The sequence below is a fragment of the Ammodytes marinus genome, assembly GCF_949987685.1.
Source record: "Ammodytes marinus genome assembly, chromosome: 3".
NCBI lineage: Eukaryota > Metazoa > Chordata > Actinopteri > Uranoscopiformes > Ammodytidae > Ammodytes > Ammodytes marinus.
The window spans coordinates 23134581-23157376 of record NC_137232.1 but is presented as its reverse complement, the minus strand read 5'-3'; the positions used below and the strand labels follow the sequence as shown (position 1 = coordinate 23157376).

At 40.4% G+C, this 22796-nt stretch overlaps 1 protein-coding gene across 1 annotated transcript in view; it reads left to right on the top strand.

Moving 5' to 3' along the window:
- Positions 1 to 20880: 20880 nt before the first annotated feature.
- dock10 (dedicator of cytokinesis 10) overlaps positions 20881 to 22796 on the top strand; it is a 68697-nt gene continuing 66781 nt past the window's right edge. The window contains exon 1 of the mRNA XM_080053088.1: positions 20881 to 21008. Coding sequence (XP_079909214.1) covers positions 20901 to 21008 — 108 coding nt within the window. The 5' untranslated portion in view covers positions 20881 to 20900. The remainder of the gene's footprint in view (positions 21009 to 22796) is intronic.

Sequence of the window (22796 nt, the reverse complement as noted above, 5' to 3'; positions counted from 1 at the left end):
ATATTACATAACATTTTTAAAATGTGCCACGGGCCAATCAATCAGTGTTTGACACCCCTGCACTAGTGGGTTAACTAAGAAATGCAAAAAAAAATTAAAAATGTATTTATTTATTTTTCAAAGGGCCATATTACATAATATTTTTAAAATCGGCCGCGGGCCAATAAAAAGCGGGCCGCGGGCCGCAGTTGGCCCGCGGGCCGTAGTTTGGACACCCCTGCTCTAGATCATCTGCTCTCTCTCACAAACACACACACACACACACACACACACACACACACACACACACACACGCACGCTTAACAGGCCCGAGGTCTCCTGACATAGCCTCTCTAGTGACATTTCGTCAGAGGGTGAGAGTGGCGGCCCAGTCGTGTTGACGTGATTGGCTTTGTGCTTTGCTGTCGTAGTGACCGGGAGAAGATTGATCGTTGGTGTGTAGAGTGTGTCTCTCTTAGTGTGTGTGTGTGTGTGTGTGTGTGTGTGTGTGTGTGTGTGCAAACGGGAAAGGATTGGGGGGTCTTTTAGAGAGGGGACAGGCTGAAAAGGTCAGGCTCTGAGGTGAAGCCTCTGATATTGACTCTACAAAGGTTTGCCTCTGATGAGAGTCTAATACCTGTGATCCCACTGCTCCACGGTGTAAACACACACATTCACACAAACACGTACGAATAAGCACAATGAGACATGCATCCAAAATAAAAATTATGCTCTGAGGATTACTTTGAATTCTCAAATAGCTAAGAGCCTGAAATAATTTGGCGTGTATAAAATTGCAATAATTCAAATTGCTCAAGGCACTTCCTGCTTAATCACCAAAAACTGTCCAGGAGCTGCTGTACCCATTCTAACAACAAGCTGAATGTTTGTCCTACTGTGCTTTCTGCATGTTGACTAATCATCTTACTTTGGTATGTTATGATGAGAACACTCCTTGTTTACACAAGAGTTTTAAACTCAACTATTCGTAAGAACTTCTCAAGCCAGAATACTCTGAAGGTATCACTGAACTGACCACTACTGTTGTATGTACTGTATGTGCATTTGAATTGTCATGCGGCTGCTTAGTTTGGAACAAGTGAACAAACACCATCATAGTTGACAAGTCTTCAAACCAAATGAAACAATTTGAACCAGCAAAGTGATTTAAACCTCTATCATCGAATCCTGTGTCATAACTGTAAACTTTTTTGCCTCCAACAGATGAAGGTAAAATAAAGGTAGCAGCTAAGACTCAATTTACATTCGCCATTCATTGACTCTCTGGCCCCATGCCCCCTGAAATTCAGCATTGTTACACAGCCTAGTACAGGGCCAGCCCTATACATCTTGGGGCCCTAAGCATGATCATTTTGGGGTCCTGGCTTGTGGTGGAATAGTGAAGTATTGCCAATGAGAACCAGCAACTGTATGCAATCATAACTCAGACAATTGCATTTAATCTGTGCCTAGCCAACCTCTTTTAACATGATGGGCCACAATTATTTTCCTGCTTATTATTAATATATATTTTTTTCTAAAGAAGTGGAAAGTCTGGAGCATCTGCAGCCGGTATAGATCAATTAATCAATACATATAAACTGCGCACCGAATGCAGCATCTTTCAGGCAGGTGTTAATACAGCAATCACACTCGGGGGCGGACCAAACAGTTCGTTTGTGGTGTGAATTTGCCCCGACCTTCGCCGTCAGCTTCACATTATGGGACAGTGCTGGAAAAAGGAGTAAATGTTTATAACTTTATCTTCGGGAAATCTGTTCTGTGAATTTGCAAAAAAACAATTGTTCACAAAAAAAGATAATGTAGCTAGACAAAAAAAAACTAAATTAGTGGCTTTCATCAAACCAGCAGGCTCGATACATCTGGATAGTTCCCTTGAAGGTTTTAGTCGGAAATGGAAATTTAAATTCGAGCTGGTGGAAATTTACGAAGGGAAATGTACGGAGCCCCTCTGGTGACATCCGAAAAAAAAAAAAAAAAAACTGTTTGCCCGATTTAGTGATCTGTTTGCATGACTTAATAATCTGTGGCCACAGTTTAATAATTCGTGGGAACGAGATAATTATTTTGTGGCCACAGTTTAATAATTCGTGGGAACGAGATAATTATGTTGTGGCCACGAATTAACAATTATAAAAGGAGTGTGTGCTGTGTTGTCTATCGTTGTAGTGTGTGTACTTCCGCCTGCACTGGATGCATGCGCACCATGGACATATAAAGAAATGGACACCGGACTGAAACACGGCGCTCATTCATTCCTATGAAACTGCTCATTGGCGCAGGGAAGCCACAAGGAAGTGATATGCGGAAATTCATGCGGTCCATGGTTCATGGCGATAGGTCCATGAGCATGACGTAGCGGCATTATGGACCTATCAAGAAAGAGGGCGGCAAGCGTAGCAATGACGTAGCGGACTGGTAGCGGATGTAGAATCATTCTCGTTCTGTAGCATCCGTAGCATCTAGCATTGTAAGCTAAAGGTCTTAGCGAGCAAAGTTGTATTGCTTACCGACCATGGTCGTATAAGTCACTAACCCCCCCGATGAACCGCTATATGTGATCTTTGAATTACACTCCGTTTTTGTAAAGTAAAACAGTGGTGAATAAGTTCTAAACTACGACTCTGTTCAGCTGCCCACGGCTGCCCCCTCCCTCCTCCTCCCTCGAAAACAAACTGAAAGCCGTTAAAAGCCGTTGGGCTAATAAGACGCTTGAGGTGGCGTTTTGAAATGAAAAAACGTCAGTTTTAATAGTATATGGTCTAATGATAAGTATGAGCCTATGTTTGATATTCAGAAAAATTTTGCGGAGACACAATCTTGTTCGCCGCTTGTATTGTGTGGACGGGGAAATCTACCTCAGGACAGCATGAAAATAAGCTCCACCCCCCAGCCCCATTCACAGCATGCAGTACTAATGGTTTGGCCACTTGTCCATGCTGGCTGCTCGGAGAAGGCAGCATCCTGGGGGCCTGATGCGCACTCGTTAGTCATCAACGAGGTTGCAAAGTAGTAACTTCGGGCATATCTCTCCAAATAAATGTTGTTATTCTTCCTACGTGTTGACGATCTGTATTCAGTCATTGCGCCACGGCCGAGGTGACAGCTGTCTACTGAACCAGCTGATCGTATTTTAAGGCTAATTCAAATTTCAGTTGCAACATCTGCCTTTCATTAGCCTACCCTACACAAATAAATACGAAAAATAGCCAAACGGAATAATGGATAAATAAAGCCAGCTCAACTGTCTACAGGTTGTGAAGGTAACGGAAGTAGGCTATCCTGTAAACCCTGTTGGCTCACGCATACGCCCCCTTCAGTGAGGCAGAGGAAGCCTACTGGCTGCCTCATTTCATGCCTTTTTCAGCGCGGTGTTATGTTAGATCAGCATTTTATTTAGTCATGAAATAAAATGGCATTAAATAGGCTATCATTGTATATCATTCCGAGGTTAAAATAGAACGATATTTCTTCTAGCTTGTCCATAGCCGACATGGTCTAACCCCTGCTGCAACAATAGACAACACAGCACACACTCCTTTTATAATTGTTAATTCGTGGCCACAACATTTATCTCGTTCCCACGAATTATTAAACTGTGGCCACAAAATAATTATCTCGTTCCCACGAATTATTAAACTGTGGCCACAGATTATTAAGTCATGCAAACAGATCACTAAATCGGGCAAACAGTTTTTTTTTTTTTTTCGGATGTCACCAGAGGGGCTCCGTAGAAATGAACGCAAGTTTTGGTGGTGAACGGTTTTGTTTTGAGTTTGAGTTTGTTGAGGATTTTTAGTTTGGTTTGAATGAACACACACACACACACACACACACACACACACACACACACACACACACACACACACACACACACACACACACACACACACACACTTGAGTGGCATACCTAAGGTTTCCAGCGCCGGGATTACATCCCACGTCTCCAGGCGGCGTCCTTAACCACTGCAACAACTTCCGCGTTGATGATCCATTCTGTTACAAAAAGGGTTGGCAGTTAATTCTCAAAACAGTCAGGATGGTAACCCCCTTCACAGCCTTGTATAAAGGAGGAAGGGGTGGGTATATTTCAAGCTTGTTATGCATATAAGTTATTGGGCTTGTTGACACATCAACTAATGTCTGTAAAAATGTATCAACTTTATTTGACTGAATTTATTAAGTGGGCTAATTCAAAACAACAGTCAGTGTATTAGGGCCATTGTGAAAAAAACTAATCTCTCTCTGACTGGGAATCAAACCCCGCATGAAAGTCAGTGGTGTTTTTGAATTTTTTAGTTTTTTACTGGTGATTTACCTTGTTTCACAATGACCGTAATACGCCGGATTAACACCATTTAGAGGCCCCTAGTGGCAGTGGGGATCCTAAGTGGTCGCTTAGTTTGTTTATAGGGAGGGAAGGTTTACAGAACCTAGGCTGTGTTTTAGCACCAGATTTATTTTCAGTGCGCACACACTATGGATATGAAGCGGAACGTGAGGTGACATTCACTGATTTTGACAATAAGGGATTTTGACAACAATCATTCTTCAGAATCGCTGACACCACCTTTAAGTAGGATAAAAATGTTTAACAAAGTATCTGAAAATGATACACTGAAGAACAGTAACACTAATTATTAGTCTACGTTTTCTCTTCAATCTTCAACGTTCTTTCCTCCTTAAAGGCCTACTTCACCGGTTTGAATATGAAGGTGTATTGAATTCTGAGATCCTATGTAGTATAAATGTGCAAAAAAAAATAAAATCGGTTCATCCTAGCCTGAGAAAAGGCAGAAAGAGTGTTTTTTTAACCCTATATTTCTCTTTCTCGTGACATCACAGAAAGAGAAATATAGGGTTAAAAAAAACCTACTTTGTAAATATTACTGTGATGTCACAGTAAAAGACATCACAGTAATATTTACAAAGTAAGTTTATTTCTCAGAATTCAATACACCTTCATATTCAAACCGGTGAAGTAGGCCTTTAACTCTTTTCTTTCGTCTTTGTCCACCGTTTCTCTCCTTTCCTCACTCAACGTCTTTCTTTCCCTCTCTCTTTCACCACTGGCTGGTGTGTTTTTCTCCAGGACATTTCCTATCATTGTTCTTCAGTCCGCAGAGCCATGCCTCTATGTTTCCTGCCCCGTCTCGGTCTGTGCCCGCGCCCATTCGTCTTGCGGCCACCTGGCAGCGCGGGGCCTGCCTCTCAGCATTTCCTCAGTCTGATGCCGCTTCATGGGGCCCGGGCCCTTCTCACTCAGCTCAGCCCCCCTTTGCCCACGGAACCTGCACTGGCTAATTAAAGCAAAACAAACTCTGCGCTTTCCACCCGCTCGCTGCAAAGCGTTGCTTAATAAGTGGTGCAAGTCAAACTTCATGATTCATTAAGAAGAGGAAGTCTGAGCAGGCTGGACAGATCATCGAGACCGGAGAGAGGGCAGTGAGTGGAGAGATGGAGGAAAGGAGGAAGTGTGTGTGTGTGTATCTACCAGTTTTTTTGTTGTCTTTATCTGAAGTTATTTAACAGTGTTAGGTTGGCGAAATCCAAATTCATCCCAAATGGAGACTGGGATCCACCTGATGTCATTTTAATAATAATTCCCCAACACTGTTTCCTTTTTACTATAAGAAGCCATAAAATTGTGTAATACTTTTTTCCGACTTTCTGATAGCAGACACATACTTTGTCTTTCATTTCCACTCTCTCTCTCTCTTTGTCTCCAATGTGAGTCTCGTAATTTCCTCTAGGAAATGTGTTGAATGAAGAATTGAAGTGAGTGCTGAGAAGCTATCCACACCTGCTTCAGTGTTGTAGTAAAGCCCAGAAACACTATGCTAAAGAGATAGAAGCACAATGATGTCTTGTGGAGCAAATGTCTTCCAAAAAGGTCTTTCAATATTTGAGTTTTTTGTCTTAATTTTGAAAAAAGAAATGCAGTACTTTGTGTAAAAGTTTGCTTCTGTTGAGCTAAAGGGCTGAATGCTCTCTCATCATTTCATAAACAATATTTTTCCATGTAAGCGTTTGCTTCTTTTTATAGAAGCAAAAGGATTTAATGTTTAACATCTTCAAAATATGTAAATGTACACATATGTTTTAAACATTAACATTCTGTATGTTCAAATACTGTGCTTAAACACATTCAATATTCATTTCCATCAGTACATTTTAGAACAGATACAGTCCAGTCAAAAAAGAAAAGAAGTATCATGCAAACAAGACTTCACAACTTCATGTCAGTATACACAGTATATGGCGTGCATGTTTACATATGTCATCAACATTTTGGAATAACCGAGTAAGGCACATGTCTGGAGCTTGGGCCCTTTCAGTGTGTGCAGTGTATTACAGTGTATTAATGTGTGTGTGTGTGTGTGTGTGTGTGGGTGCCCCCCATTCCTCCATTCCTCTCCTCTCCTCCAGCTTTCCTCAGTGTGATGTTTTCCTTTGGCTCTAATGAGTTCTAAGTGGCCAATACTTTCTTCTGCAGGAAACTCATGTCAAACTAATTAACTTTTAATGAGAGGAAACCCACTGATTAGAGTGTTTTTCTTGGCAAACGAGCCTATTAATTCTGTTGGTTTGAGCAGCAGGGCCGAGGAGTCGCGTAAGAAGAAGGCCTCTTTTTTAGCAGTCTGCACCACTCCTTCCCTCACTCGCTCACACACACACACACACAAAGCTCCTGAACCCCTACTCAGTCTGTTTGACCAGCTGCTGAAGCTTCGGCTCTTTTGAGTCCAAACACCCTTATACGCATGCATGCACGCACGCACGCACACACACACAAACACAGATAAACACACACCCTGATACACACACACACACACACACACACACACACAGCTGCCCAATACTGCTCTCTAGTGACTGGAGGGATTCTTCAAAATGCTGTGTGGTCTCAATTTTTCTGTGTTTACTACAGCTTGTCTAATCACCCTTTTTGGAGGTACCCCTCCTAAACAGACTCCTCTGCCAGTCGGAAGAAATTTTAGTGAAATTATTAGAAAATAAAGAATATTTATAAGCTGTTTCATTTCCTTTTATATTAAATCATCAAACAAATAAAACAATTCAAAATAGTTTTCATAAATTAAAAAAAATGTATGAGCTCATATGATTTCCTGGACCTCCTTTATCCTTCCACATAAGTTTGTCGTATTGATTTGCAACAATTAGTTGAACTGACCTGCTGATGGACATAAAATGAATCAGCAGCACTTTTGATTAGCAGTTAATAATTTAATGTTGTTTTTTGAGCAAAAATATCACAACTTCTCAACCGCCAGCGAGGATTTGCTTGTTTTGCTAAATTAACTGTAAGTTCACTGCCATTTTAAAACCAAAATGACTCATCGATATTAAATGTAATGATTAGTTGCAGCATGAATACTGTGGGAGGCAAAATGTTTAGCTCTTAGTTTTTTTGTTTATTTTAATGACAAGATGAGCACCAAAGAGACAAATACATTTAAAATAAATAATAATATCCTAACTATCATTGGTCCAGATGTGTACTTTATGAAGGCAATCTTAAACAGACGACAGTTAACTATTTTAAAATTCTTAAAATTATCTGACTTTTAAAACCATGTGGAATTTTATAAATTTGAGTCAAAATGTTGACGTGGAGATGGAGGCTACAGTAGATAGACTGACAACATGGCATTCAGGCAGTAAAAAAAGAAAAAGAATGTTTTGACACAGTTGTCAGTTACTCCTAGCCTGGAAATCCAGACCCTGATATCTTGAACGATAGAGGGTCTAGCCTGGTCCAACCAGACCATCGTACTTCATTGTACAGAAGGTCTGGAAGTGCTGTAATTGGCAAACTTTCACTCACTTGGAGGCGGGTGTCTGTCGAAGTTTAAAACTATTGGATCTGCCCAGTGCCACTCTGGATTAGCCAACCAATCGCATCACGTTTGGTCGTCACGTGTGTCATGAGCCGGCTTTTGACGGTGCGTTCCAGTTGGACAGGGAACTCGAAAATTTCCGACTTCACTACATATTTTAGTCTATGAATCTACCGGTACCTGGCAACAGTAACTTGTTAGAGCCTAACGTTTAGTTATTTGGACGAGAACGGTTTTAGGCGTCCATACTTTCGCGAGCAGATGCACTGGAACACAGACAGGTCGGAACTCGGAACTACCAAGTCGGAAATCTCCTTCTTCCGAGTATAAAGGAACGCAGCATTCAACTGAAACTGGAGCGCGACTTCGACGTCATCGTTCTCAGCCACTCGCTCTGTTCGCTGATTGGACGACTGTAGATTCTCCGGAGAAAGCTGGGAACTGCACTGTACACCCAGACTGACTACTGAAGGGAAAATTAAATTTGGCCGGAAGTAGGCGGGCGGGCGGAGCCAGGCTAGGTCTGGCCACGATCAATAGTAATTTCCAACTCAAGGCGCGGCTCCTACTCGTGCATTTCAAATGCCACTGCATGCAGTTGGATAGCACTACAACCAATCAGAGCGATGCACAAGGTGACGTAAGCCCCGTTCGTTTAGCGAACAGCTGTTAAACTGTTAAATTAAACGTTTGCCGTGGTCGGTCGGCAAAACAGAACATTTCACTTAGTTGCTAATGAAATATTTGAGTGCCATCTTCCAAATCGTAAAGGGTCGAGGCCAAAGCAGTCTCAAACTTGCACAACATATCCGCAGCCATCTTTGATGTTTACTATCACGGCTTCGACGTCGCATGCACGTCACTGTTGTATTCCGGTTACGTCCTCCCCAGAGTACCATACAAAGAGCTCTGGCGCGCCCATATTAGATAGAACCAATTGAAACGTGAGCCCAGATTTCTGGTCTCTTTGAAAAAGTTTCTACGGAGAGTTTCCAGACCAACAGGCGCAGCAAATTTAATTTGCCAGCGCCTAGTGGCAGGTCTGGGAATGCCAGGCTAAGTTACTCCCTTTGTGGGTCAGCATGTGTCTGAATTACGCTTTTCATTATGAATCTGTGTAATGTTAGATTGACATTCACATGAGGGCCACACATTAGGGGGCAATGTTTCCATGACAGATACATTTCCATGATGGCAGTAGCTATCTTTTGAGTGTGTGTGTGTTTGTGTGTACCTACGTGCAGTGGGCCTATTTGACTTGAATTTTTATATCAGAGTGGGTTTAACTGCCAATAGACCACATTAGGAAGTACTAACATCTTATTACGGTGGCATTTAGATCCAGTGGGATCTCTGCCATTGCCTGGAATCCCGAGTGGGTGCGTTTGATGTGCCGATCGGAGTGGGCCTCTTAGAACCTGGAAAATGTGTCTGTTTCATCTCTCAATTACTGTCAGGGTTTGAAGTACTGATGTTCTACCTTTATCTGTCACAATATGGCTCAAGTTTGTTGAAGTATTTGGTAAAAAAAAAAAAAAAAAAAAGCGAGTCCAAAAGAGAGAGAAAGAGAGACAAGCAGGCCCGGCAGCTGGTGCCGTTTCAAAGCCTGGCCAAGCCCTTAAAGATGAAATCCATTTTGTTTCAAGTTCTGCACTCAGCTTGCCTGATGAGGGCTCTAGGGGTGAGGAGGGAGAGATGGTGATAAAGAGAGGGAGTGATAGAGAGAGAAATCTGTTTGATTTGTCAGAAGTTCTTTAATTTAATCTACAGCTGTCAGGATGATGACGATCCAGACCTCATCACTACCTTTTATCTGCCTGATTTCACCCCAGGCACCAGACACTCTACTCTAACACACACACACACACACACACACACACACACACACACATAGAGAGAGTAAGTGAATGAGAGGAGATAAGAGAGGATGAACAGTATTCATTTATTAAAGAACACAAAGAACAGCTAGAACGTAAGAGTAAAAAAGAAAAAAGAAGGGCACATCATCTCGCATCCAGGAGTCTTTGCTCAACTCTGAGTGACACTTCACATACCTGGTTGACTTTGTAAAACGTATGTGTAGAAAGAAAAGAAAAATCAGAGGATAAGAGCATGCTAAAGTATTGCCCTGCGGCAGATACTGAGCCGAGCATATGTAGTTGTAGATGTTTACCAAGTGCATGAACAATGTGCACATTTACACCATACGAATCGATCATGGCAAAATACATGGCATTAGGTATTAAAGGTGGAGTCAGTGATTCTGGATAACGCTTGTTGACGAATTCACTTTTTGTAAAAAATCAGATCCGCTACCTGTCAGTACCGTGTATTACAGAGCCTAGGCGGTGTATTAACACTGGATTTTCGTTCAGCGCAAAAACAAACATATAGGTAATAGATTATGAAGAGATATTCACTGATTTTCCAGGTTCTAAAAGGCCCATTCCGATCAGATGAAGAAGAACGGTAGAAACAATATTAAAGAAAAAAAAGCTCTGGTATTGAAATCAGTATCAGCACACCCGCCGTGTGTCTTTACGGTGCCCGGTTACGTCTGGCACCGTACATTTATTATTGCTGTACCCTTTATTAGCCAATTCCTCTCTCTGACAAAGACATAAAGCATGTCAACTTACAGTTTACAGCATTTGCATGTGATGGCTGCTTGGCAAATTATGAAAAAAACACATCTATTCAGTTGGCGCACAAGACTCAGATTCATCCAAGCTTCCAAGACAAGGCCTAGCCTGATATCAAATCATGAAACTCATAGTGGCATGAGAGACAAAGGAACAACTCACAGTGCAAGAGTGCATATGTGAGCAGTACAAGGAAAAAAACGGTTGGATGGTTAGAGGTGAAACAGAGTTTGACTTTAAAGCGCCTCTTGAAGGAACCACAGACTGTACCTTTAGTCCCCCGGTTTTTGCCTTTGGGAAGTCGACTGAACTGCTAGACGTGTTGAGAATTGAAAAACTTCAGATACGGCGGATTTTCCCCTTGACATTCACTTGTCCTCCAAATTTGGAGGCTCATATGTTAACACCCTCTAACGTCCGTAAGTTTTTTGCAACATTTTAATATCACTTCTTTTTTCCCTCTGTCTACATCTCTCTCTCTCTCTCTCTTTGTGATTGCATATCCACCATCAGCTTGTCCTCTACCAGCAAAGGCTCTCATTTCCCATACTCTCTCAATCTTACACAAGCCCAGTCACTTACCCTCCCTACACATCCTATCCACATCTTTCAAAGAATATCTCACACACTCGACAGCACACACGCAAGCTGAAGACCTTCTCCCTAACACACACACACACACACACACACACACACACACACACACACACACACACACACACACACACACACACACACACACACACACACACACACACACACACACACACACACACACACACACACACACACACACTTCTCCTTCCCATCAAGGGACGCTATTGCAAATAGACACTCTTTATGTCTTGATGTCTTTATACTTCAATTGAGGAACTTGTGGACACAGAGCGCTATCTTGTTATTGCATCTGAGGAATTGACAAGAAAACTCGGCTGCCTAAAGCTGCACTATGGCGGGATGAGATCCAGCATTTTTGCCGAAACCTCTTCACTCCCTTTTCTTCTGTCTTGGCTGCTCTATTTGACTCTTTTTTCCATATCCTGCATTTCACTTTCCCTTCTCTGTTAACCGGTACTGTCAGTCATACAGGACTGGGATCAAGGTAGAACTCACGATGCATTCACAACTGTCTGGCTGACGTATTGTGAGATTAAATGATCATTTATGGGGCATTTTTGTTAATGGCTATACTTTACTTTACCCTCTTATAAACCCGGCCCTCCCCATCTGGCTGTGAGGTGAGTCTAATAGCCTGTCAGACAGACTGCATAAAATGTTGTCATGTTCCCAAATAGTTTTTCTGAATTCTGGAGCCAATTAATTAGTTACACGTATATGGAGGACTGTTTTATCACAGCGCTGCATTGTTGGGCAAGTTCAATGTGAAATCACTTTATATGTTTATCACCTTGAATAAATGATCATACATTTAGCCTACTGATTAGCTGTTACAAAGTCAGAGGACTTCGTAAAGGTCATGTCACCAACATGTTGGAGCATCACTAAGCATGAACAGCTAGCTTAGTCCCACATGGCAATTCACCAGTCCCATTCACAACACAAATATCAGAATATTATAGTAATATACATCACATCAATATAATTTGATTGGGGTTCATATCACACTGATGGTTGGTTCTCCTCAGAAGCGCAGGCTCATCTAATGCAATGCCTGGTCTGTTGCTGCCACCCAGAGGCCAAATTTGATATAACACTATTACTCAATTGCAAGTTTATTACTGTAGGTACACAGTAAATTCCCCAGTGTTAAATATGCAGTGTCAAACTCCATTAACTCTATCTGAGTTAATATAACAACAGCTGGAGTAGAATGCCTCCTAGTGTTGGTGTCAATTTCGATAGTTAAAAACGGGGTGTAGAAAGTACTCTATAAAGCTTTAAATAACACATACAGTGTATTTTTAACTCTATTTTGAGTTAATTTAACTCTAAAATTGTAACACTTTGAAAAGAGTTAATTTAACTCCAATTCTGAGTGGGACCAAATACACTCGGAAATAGTGTTAAATTTAACTCTTTTAGTGTTATTTTAACACTTCAAAATTTACTGTGTACTATAGCTAAAAATGAATACAACCCCATGACCAGCAATAAAAAAAACATCTTAATAAAGGTTACATAGCTGCGGTTAAGTTAAAACTGTTTAAGAGGTTTATATTTCCCATGGCTTATAACCTCACATTTAGGCCATCTACAGTATATGATCATCCGTATTAAACACCTTCCTAAACAGACATGTAGCCACAGAGGGTGTGCAGCAGGGTGTTTCAGAAGTCAAGTCAGACAGAGAGATTATCTAGAGGAATAAACGTAATAAAATAATATCATGAGTCAATTTAAAGAACATTGTGGAGTGATTAAACAAACCACATGACATGACATGTATAAGGAAAGATTCATAATCACATAGAAAGAAGCTATGCACAGTTCAATGGTATGACTTACACACATTTCTTAAAGGGGCATTATGGAACCTTCAGAAATTCCTTCCCAATAGTGACGCCAGTGGAGGTAAAGTGAGCTGCAGTGAACAAAAAGCTGCGAGCACCAGCCAAAACACCACCAGCGAGCACATGCCAAAACATTGATACACAAGAAGATTGATTGACGACGGATCAGGTAAGTTACTGGCTGTGTCTTGATTCAGAGACCACGCACTTGGTAGGACGCAGTCTCGCGGTCTATGAAGGCTATAGCCTATGGCTGTGTCTTGATTCAGGGGTTGCGGTCCTGGAACCGGCCTCGTAGGCTGCATTTGAAGACCGATTGCGTCATAGCGGCGCGCAAAGGCTGTCCCATTTGCAAGGCTCCTTGCAAGGCTCCTCATATGCGGTCGTGAAATGCAGCCTTCGTTTCACGGTTTTGAAGCAGTTTTGAAGGCTGCATCAGATGTATCCTTCGTGGCCCAACATATCCCAAGATTCATTGCGTTTTTTTCAGAGATTGCATAAAATAAAATAAAAAATAACAAAACAGCAACGTGTTGCTCCATCTTCTTAACTTTTATCTTCCTTTCTTTTTTTCTTGTACTTTTTTTTCTTTTCGTCTGGTAGACAACTTATTTTTCTTTTTTCCTCCGCTGACAGGGCTGTCTCCGTTGGCAGCAATCAGGGTTGCTAGGCAGCACAGGAGCGGCGAGTCGTCACGCAAGGTAACGGCTTGTTACGTAAACCGGAAATGCTCGTAAACGGAGACCTGCGGAGACCGTCTCGTTTAACAAGGCTCGTTGGCCTTAAAACCGGCCTTAAAATCGGCCTTCATAGGCTATAGCCTTCATAGACCGCGAGACTGCGTCCTACCAAGTGCGTGGTCTCTGAATCAAGACACAGCCACAGCCTATGAAGGCCGATTTTAAGGCCGATTCCAAGGCCAACGAGCCTTGTTAAATGAGACGGTCTCCGCAGGTCTCCGTTTACGAGCATTTCCGGTTTACGTAACAAGCCGTTACCTTGCGTGACGACTCGCCGCTCCTGTGCTGCCTAGCAACCCTGATTGCTGCCAACGGAGACAGCCCTGTCAATGGAGGAAAAAAAGAAAAAGAAGTTGCCTACCAGACGAAAAGAAAAAAAAGTACAAGAAAAAAAGAAAGGAAGATAAAAGTTAAGAAGATGGAGCAACACGTTGCTGTTTTGATATTTTTTATTTTATTTTATGCCATCTCTGAAAAAAACGCAATGAATCATGGGATATGTTGGGCTGCGAAGGATACATCTGATGCAGCCTCCAAAACCATGAAACGAAGGCTGCATTTCACGGCTGCATATGAGGAGACTTGCAAGGAGCCTTGCAAATGGGACAGCCTTTGCGCGCCGCTATGACGCAATCGGTCTTCAAATGCAGCCTACGTAGGCTGCAACCCCTGAATCAAGACACAGCTTGACTAACGGGCTAGCCGGTTGCGCTTCTTCTTCTCCTGCTTATATTCGGAACACACTAGGGCTACACACAGAAATGTCACATCCTTTGAATTTTCGAGGGAAAATCCGACCCAATTCCTTTTCACAGAAAAGGTTTAGGCTACTACAGCAACGGAAAAAGATGGAGAATGTTTCATTTTTTAAGTAGCCTAACATTGCTACCAATTTCATCCACATGCAATTGGCCATATAATGTAGCCAACTAGCCTACATTTATTCGTAAATGTTTCATAGGTGGACCTTTAGGCTAAGTAGTATCTAAGCATACAAACATAGCATGCCAAACAACAAAAGCATCCAAGATCATACACCGAAAGATTGAACAGTAAGAACAAATCTCAAAGTTTATATTCACACCAAACAGCAACGCAAGTCAGTTGTATAAGCATGTCTATTCTCTGTATTCAGGTACAATCCATATGACAGACATTATTAATACATTTTATTAGTCTAAGCTTAAAAGCACAACAAGAATGAAACTTATCACATGCGACTAGTAGACCAAGGACTTTTCCTGGTGACTGTCCAACACAACAGCCCCAGTGTATGGGGAAAATAAGCAAGTGCACAATAGGCCTAATGTAGCAAAACCCCCATGACACAAGCACAGAGCAGTAGCGACATTTAAACTCATGTAGAAAAAAAGCAGCAACAAATAGACAGTCAGATGGTGTGTAGGTTATCTGACTCACCTTGTTTTCCACTGAAGTCCATTTTCCCTTCAATGGAGATAAAGTATCCATGCCATGTTTTATCCAACTGCACGTGTTGCAAGTAGCCTAATTAAGTAAGAATGATCTCCACTACACAGTAGCCAACTGCAAGCTAACTGGGTTTACGGTAGCAAAAAATAGCAAAATAGCATTAGCACAATATTGTAAAACTAATGTTAGCTAACGTTGCTGCTATCTTAAATTGTGTTGTTTGTTAACTTCTTTTTTTCTTGGAGGGGGGAGCAGAATTACTGGCTGCACTTCTCAGGGACTCTCATTTTTCTCGGTGTTCATTCACAAATAGTTTATGCCATGAATGCGAAAATGGGCATTTTTAAATCACAGTTTTAAATCAGCTGACTCCCTCAGGTAGACACATCAATCTCTTTGACATTAAGTGCAATACCACATGTGACCACACCGAATGGCTGAAATTGAGCAGCCGTTACATCCCCGAGGATTATGCGCGATTATGACGTGCGTCATAATTGCGCAGGTTTGAGCAAGATGGCTCCTTCTCAAACGAGGTTATTAATAATGGGGCAGAGATGCGGTGACAAGGTAGCCTTTTATTGCAAATTTTGATAATGTGACAAAAAAAAGGTTATTGTTTTTACACGGTATTTTGATATAGGCTAGGGTAATAAAAAAAAGGTAACGCTTTATATTAAGGTTCTTGTTATAAGCCTTAGTAAATAGGTAATAAGGACCTTATTAGATGCTTATTAACATGAATTTGTGTTAATAAGACTATATATAAGTGTTAATAATAACATAATAAACATGTTGACAGTGTGATTATAAGACTTTTATAAGCACTTATAAGACACTTCTTAACTATTAATTGATCGCTTAATATCATTAATAAAAGTCAAATGAGTTTCTGATAGCTGTTAATAAAAGCGTTACAAACCTATTTATTGAGTCTTACTAACTTGCCTATTATGTCATTGTTAAACCTTTACTAAGCATTGTTTGTTGCTTTATGAAGGTAACCACATCTTTATTAATCAATTAATAACAGTTAACTATGCTCTACGAACAATGCTTATTAAGGTTAATAAGTCCTTTATTAAACACTTAATAACAGTTAATAAGTACTATCTCTTGTCAAGGAGGATACAATGAGAATTAGAAAAACGACATGTAGGCCTAAATACAATGTTAGAGCGGTGAAGGTATTTGATTAGCTTTAATGTTTTTCTTGTTGAAGTACCTTCAAAAATGAGTTTTCTGAGTTTGGTTTGCAGCGCCATATCTTAGTTGGCTAAAGTCACTGATTTTCATCCCTCTTTCCAAAATGTTGTCTTTTGGCATCTAGCATAATGAGTGCATAATATATTTGTTTTTGCTCTGAAGTGATTCTTTCACCTCTATGTGTGCGCACACACGTTGAGTGAGTGTTAAAATGAGATGCCCCGAGAACGTAGTATATTTTTCACAATCTATGATGAATATGACTCGTATGATCGGTTTTGTGCCTCAAATCAGATCCTTAATGGGCTTTTATTTTGAAGGTAGTTGTAAAACCGGAAGTTCCGTGTATGCAAGTCGCTGATGGCTTGACGCCAGCTTGACGGCCATGCTTGACAAAGTGTTTCACGAAAGTAAGGAGAACATGTCGGAGTCGTCAGCACGGTCAGCACCCCAAACCAGGTCTCTGAAAAATAAGAGGGCGAGGTCCGAACTGGAGGATGACTCTTCTGGTAAGTTTAAGAATGTAATGCTATAGTAACGTTAGCTGGTTCTAGCTTGCTAGTTGTTTGCCTAGCTTACATTACTTTCTTTCAGAAGCTTTGGTGAGCTTCTTTTTTGAGCTAACGTTTAGCTTACACTATCATAAAAACTGCAACCAAACGTATCTATTAACAGTTGTGTCATGCTAGCTTGTCAGGAAGGGGCAAAGTAATGCTGAATGGTTATTTCTGTGCTGACCCAGATGCTGCCCAAATTGTCCTAACTGCCAAACTGGGTCTACAGAAATATAAACATGAGCTGGCCAGGTATAAATTAGAATGCCAGGATATAAAAATAAAAGACCTGACAACGGAGAGAGATTTCCTGAAGGGACAACTATCTGAATTAAAGAAAATATTTACTTTTTTCCAACAATTGTCACCATTACAGACTAAATTTACTTTGATACTGCACTCCTTTTTGCAGATTCCATGTCCAAATCGCTTAAATGCTTAGTATAACCTGTCTGCTATCTGTCTAATTGTGATCAATGTTTCTTTGTGTTGTCTTTATACAGTAACAAGAAAGACCAGCCTGACTCAACCTTCCCCTGGGGCTCAAGTCCGTTGTCGTCTGACTCCTCTGACTCCTCCTCAGACGATGGGAAGAGGAAGAGGAAGTATAACAGAAGTCAGCATTATACTGTTGCAGAGGGGGCCAGCAGAAGAAGGCTTTTTTTTTTAAATGATCTATTTTTGAACTGTATTACTTGATTTTATTTCAATACATTTTAAACTTAAGACTGACCAATTTTCTTACTATTTTGTTGACACAATCGGGGAACGGTGGGACTTGAAAATATTCCCACCTCCAAAGTGGGGAATGACAAAACAAGTTTGAGAACCACTGGGTTAGCATCTATATAGTTGTATGTGGTTTTCTGCTTGTCCTATCTGCAACAGTATAATGCTGACTTCTGATACAGCAACGTCTCGCCCAAATTCCTCTAGTGAGGATTGCCATCTCCATAAGGTTACAGATTCAATATGCAGAAGCAACTCATACAACCCCACGTCGTTTTATATTGTTTTACCTACAACAGAGTTTTTTTTTATTATTGTTTGATGGAAGTTTTTTTTGCTCTACTCGTTTAATTGTTTTGTTGTTCTTATTCATTTAATATTTTAAATTAATAGTCTTAATCATTGGACACTTGAATTGATGTCAGGCAGCATTTTTATTTTACAAAGGTATTTATTTTTTTACATTTAGTAAAATGTTGTTCATGAAAGTTCTGGGAAACAAACAAACATGTTTACAATTGCACAGTTGTTAAGTGTTTTTTTTCTTTAAAAGTAAGTTTTTGTGCTTCACCTCTGTAACATTGTATTTACATGTAGCTTTTTTTAATTCACATTGTATCCACTTTGACAAGATATAGTACTTATTAACTGTTAAAAAGTGTATGTTAAGGGATTTATTAACCTTAATAAGCATTGTTCTCGCTTTAGATCGAGTACCTTCAAAATGCATTATTACCTGTTTAATAAAGGACTTATTAACCTTAATAAACATTGTTCTCGCTTTAGATCAGGTACCTTCAAAATGCATTATTACCTGTTTAATAAAGGACTTATTGGCCTTAATAAGCATTGTTCTCGCTTTAGATCAGGTACCTTCAAAATGCATTATTACCTGTTTAATAAAGGACCTATTGGCCTTAATAAGCATTGTTCTCGCTTTAGATCAGGTACCTTCAAAATGCATTATTACCTGTTTAATAAAGGACTTATTGGCCTTAATAAGCATTGTTCTCGCTTTAGATCAGGTACCTTCAAAATGCATTATTACCTGTTTAATAAAGGACTTATTGGCCTTAATAAGCATTGTTCTCGCTTTAGATCAGGTACCTTCAAAATGCATTATTACCTGTTTAATAAAGGACATATTAACCTTAATAAGAATTGTTCTTAGAGCATAGAAATGCATTATTATCTGTTTAATAAAGGACTTATTAACCTTAATAAGCATCGTTCTTAGAACATAGTTAACTGCTAATAAACAAATAATAAAGGTGTGTTCACCTTCATAAAGCAACAAACAATCCTTAGTAAAGGTTTAACTATGACATAATAGGCAAGTTAGTAAGACTCAATACATGGGTTTGTAACGCTTTTATTAACAGCTATCAGAAACTCATGAGACTTTCATTAATGCTATTAAGCAATCAATAAATAGTTAAGAAGTTTCTCATAAGTGCTTATAAAAGTCTTATAATCACACAGTAAACATGTTTATTGTGTTATTATTAACACTTAAATATAGTCTTATTAACACAAACTGATGTTAATAAGCATCTTATAAGGTCCTTATTACCTATTAACTAAGGCTTATAACAAGAACCTTAATATAAAGCGTTACCAAAAAAAAAATCTGTAGGCTATAGGTTACATTATGCTGCTGATATATTTCATTTATGAGATAGGCTTTTGTAAAAAATGTTATTTTAATTCACATGACAACAAAGCCTAGGTCTTCATGTGTAGGCCTGCAGGGTTGGATAGCATATCTCACTATAATGCCACATGTTTTGATTTGGATGAACACTACATCATATCAGGCTATATCATTGTTCATTTAGTGCTCATTATGTGTAAATAGTGTATATTGTAGTAGTAATTTACACATTTAGATAGGCCTACTTCTTACATTATAATTGTATAATTTTATTGTGTTATGTAAGTCAATATATAGTAAACGTATTATTTGACATTCTAAAATATTGCTTATTTCTAAATATTTGTAAAAATGTAATGCAACCTAATTCCCCCTCTGGGACAAGAAGGAAAAAAATAATAAAAAATAATAGGACACCCCCTGGAGTGGGAACTCACGTTCGATGACATTTTTGCATTTCTGTGCATAATGGTGCAGGAGGAGGTAGAGCTAAAAAATGTGGCGAAATAAATAATAATAAGTATGGTGGAGAACAGTAATTGCAGGTCCTTAATACTTGAGAAAATAAAAAAGCTGACTGGAGAATAAATAGTTTGCGTTAATCCAGGCTTCTAGGAAAGAATAACTGGATTACAAATCATGCTTGATTACATCTATGGAGCTGAGTCTTCTTTTAAACTTTTTTAATTAGGCCTAACTTGAAAATTGCAAACTGATGCTGTTAATCTGAAGCAGAATCATCAGGTTTTACCCAGGTAAGTTATTTTCAGTTTGGTTGGTGCTGAAGGCATGGATCATAAATAGGCTAGCCTTTAAAACGTTTCAATTTAAGAAAATATAAAGAGCTGTGCAGTGTTCAAACCGCCAGGTGTCGCTATTGCATGTGTGTCTCCAAACATCTTCTAACCACTGTAAATGCTGCTCCATTCTTCCTTGTTCGTGACTGGACTGCTGATGAGTAGTTGACATTTCAGAGCTCCCCTTGAGATGGATGATGTAGGCCTATAAGTAGCTATATCCTCAAACCCCTGATGTTTAGCTGTTTATTGTAGAATGCTGAATCGGTCCATAGACTGCAAATAGGCTACATTTGGGTTCAGTGTAAGGTGGCATTATTTAGAAACATGTTTTTAAATGAATGTTAATTAGGCTCAATGCTTGGAATAAATCAGTAGCTATGAAAATTATGGTTCTGTTTCTATGTCAAGTTGGCCAAAGGGATGCAATTATTGATGCTTTCACTCTTCAGAATAAATGCACCACTCTAAGTCACTGATCTCTTTAACTCGGTATGGAAAAGTTTATTTTAATTTGAAAGGGATCACCGGAAGTATGTCTTGATTCAGTCAAATTTGACTATCATTTCAGCTCACAGGCATCCTCTGCACTCCGCGCTCTGCGTGTGTGGACTGACGGTGTACATGTATGCGCGTCTGTGTTGTGTGTGTGTGTATGTGTGAAACGTGTGTGCGTCAATGTGTGTGCGTCAATGTGTGAGTCTGTGTAAACACCAGTCTCTCGCTCGACTCATGTTAGGAGCGAGGGCCAGGTCTGACTGCAGCAGAAGAAGCGACCAGGTTGATAGTGCTCGGTGGCCGCTCAGATGAGGAGATGGCAACCGAATCGACCCGGAGATTCACCAAGAACCTGCTGAAACCGGGGAGCGCGGCGGAGATACGGCAGACAGCGTGCAACGCAGTCAGACACTCCGCAGTTACGGTGAGTAGACGACCCGTAGTAGGCCAATGCATCGTCAGAACCTGTCGGTAGTGGGGAGAGAGATAACAAAACACATCACCACCTGTGGGCCCAAGTAATTTACTGTTGCGATTTCTGAACGCCGGGACCCTAAAAGCTCTCTACATCTGGAGCTAAATTTGATTTTTGGTTAAACATCTGCCGCTATCAGAGGCACCGCACCTCTGCACCGTGGCTCTGGCAAGACCTGACATTGTCATTCATGTTGCATCTTTCCTTGCAATGGATGAGCAGTGCAGCAGTGCTCTTCAGCCTCTGCATTTCCAGTGATACTGCAGGAGGGGAACAATTCAATACAGCCTATAGCCTAAACGGATAGGCTATATAGGCTATAATGCTACGTAGATCCAGCGATAGGCACAATTCTTTGCACAATTGAAAAAATAGACCGCCCAATTGGCTGGTAATGTGGCTATAAAGTCATAGAGCTTATCGAGATCCCCTGTGGGTTGGAGTATATTTCAGTGTGGCCGGCTGATGTGAATGAAATGCAGTAGCTGCTTGGTATAGTGGGAGGCATGCGGCATGTCACAGGCAGCGGTTTAGCCTACATCTGCACAGCGGTGAACACAGACACACCAGGAAAGATGGAGGGAGGAACAGAGGAAGGGGAGAGTAGGAGATGAATTAGCCTATTATTGCCACTGCTAACTATACTGGGCTTGTTTTTTTTAAATTATATCTGCGAACAGGCTTTTTTATTACCGTGAATTGTGAATCGTAATGAGAGGCTCTGATTGACATAAGGTAGTAGTAGGAGGAGGCGGGGCAATCCAGAGAAAAAAAGAAAAACATCCACTCGCATGCATGTACGCGCACAACACGCGCAAGGGCAAGGATTTGGGTTTTGATGATGTCCATTTTCATTCAGCTGGCAGTGGACAAATCCCCTACCTTACATTTTGCGCGTGCGTGCGTGTGTGTCCATTCTGTAGAGTTTAAAATACAGAGAAAGGTCACTCTACTCCTGTCTCTTTGCTGCTACTCTACATCCTCTTTACTCTGGTGTAGTGTGTCAGTGGGACACAGGAAGAACAGATTGCAGTGAGAATTGATTGGAATAAAGAAGGAACATTCTTGCAGTTTATTTTATTTCAAATGGCAGATTACGGGATTAAAATGGGAAATAATTGAATTCTCCTCCAACCAATGAAACTTTGCTTCTTATTTTTCTGTAGGGTATTCCTGGAAAATTGACATTTTATGAGCAGCCAGATGTTACCATTGATCCCGGGTCAGCTGAGTAGAACACAATATGATAGAATTGCACATGCCTTAGGAGTATTAGTCTGCTGACGTAATGCATTTGTCTTGTCTCCAAATGGAGTACAAATGAAAAGTGTTTATTGATTCCTTTGTGGGATGTACACATTGACTGGTGGGTCACCTTGTGTTGGTATCATTAAGAACACCGATACACTGGTTACAGTACTGTACCAATGAGCTTTACTGCCTTGCCCCAAAGCCCTCCAACTTAGGTCAATGTTTTAAAAAAAAGAACTGATAGTAAACAAGAGATAGTTTGTCATTATACACATGTATTTCAGCCTGAAGCAAGAGGCTTTTGAGTTTCTTAATGTCTTTACAGTATCCACCAGCTATGCTTATTAAGACATTCATTTTTAAGTCTGTCAACAATGTTTTTATTCTTCATACTAGCCCCCATTTGTTTTAGGTCCACAGGCCTGGTATTGACCAGCTTCAGGGTCCTAGTATTGTGGATGTTCTCAGTCATGTATGTGCTATTTT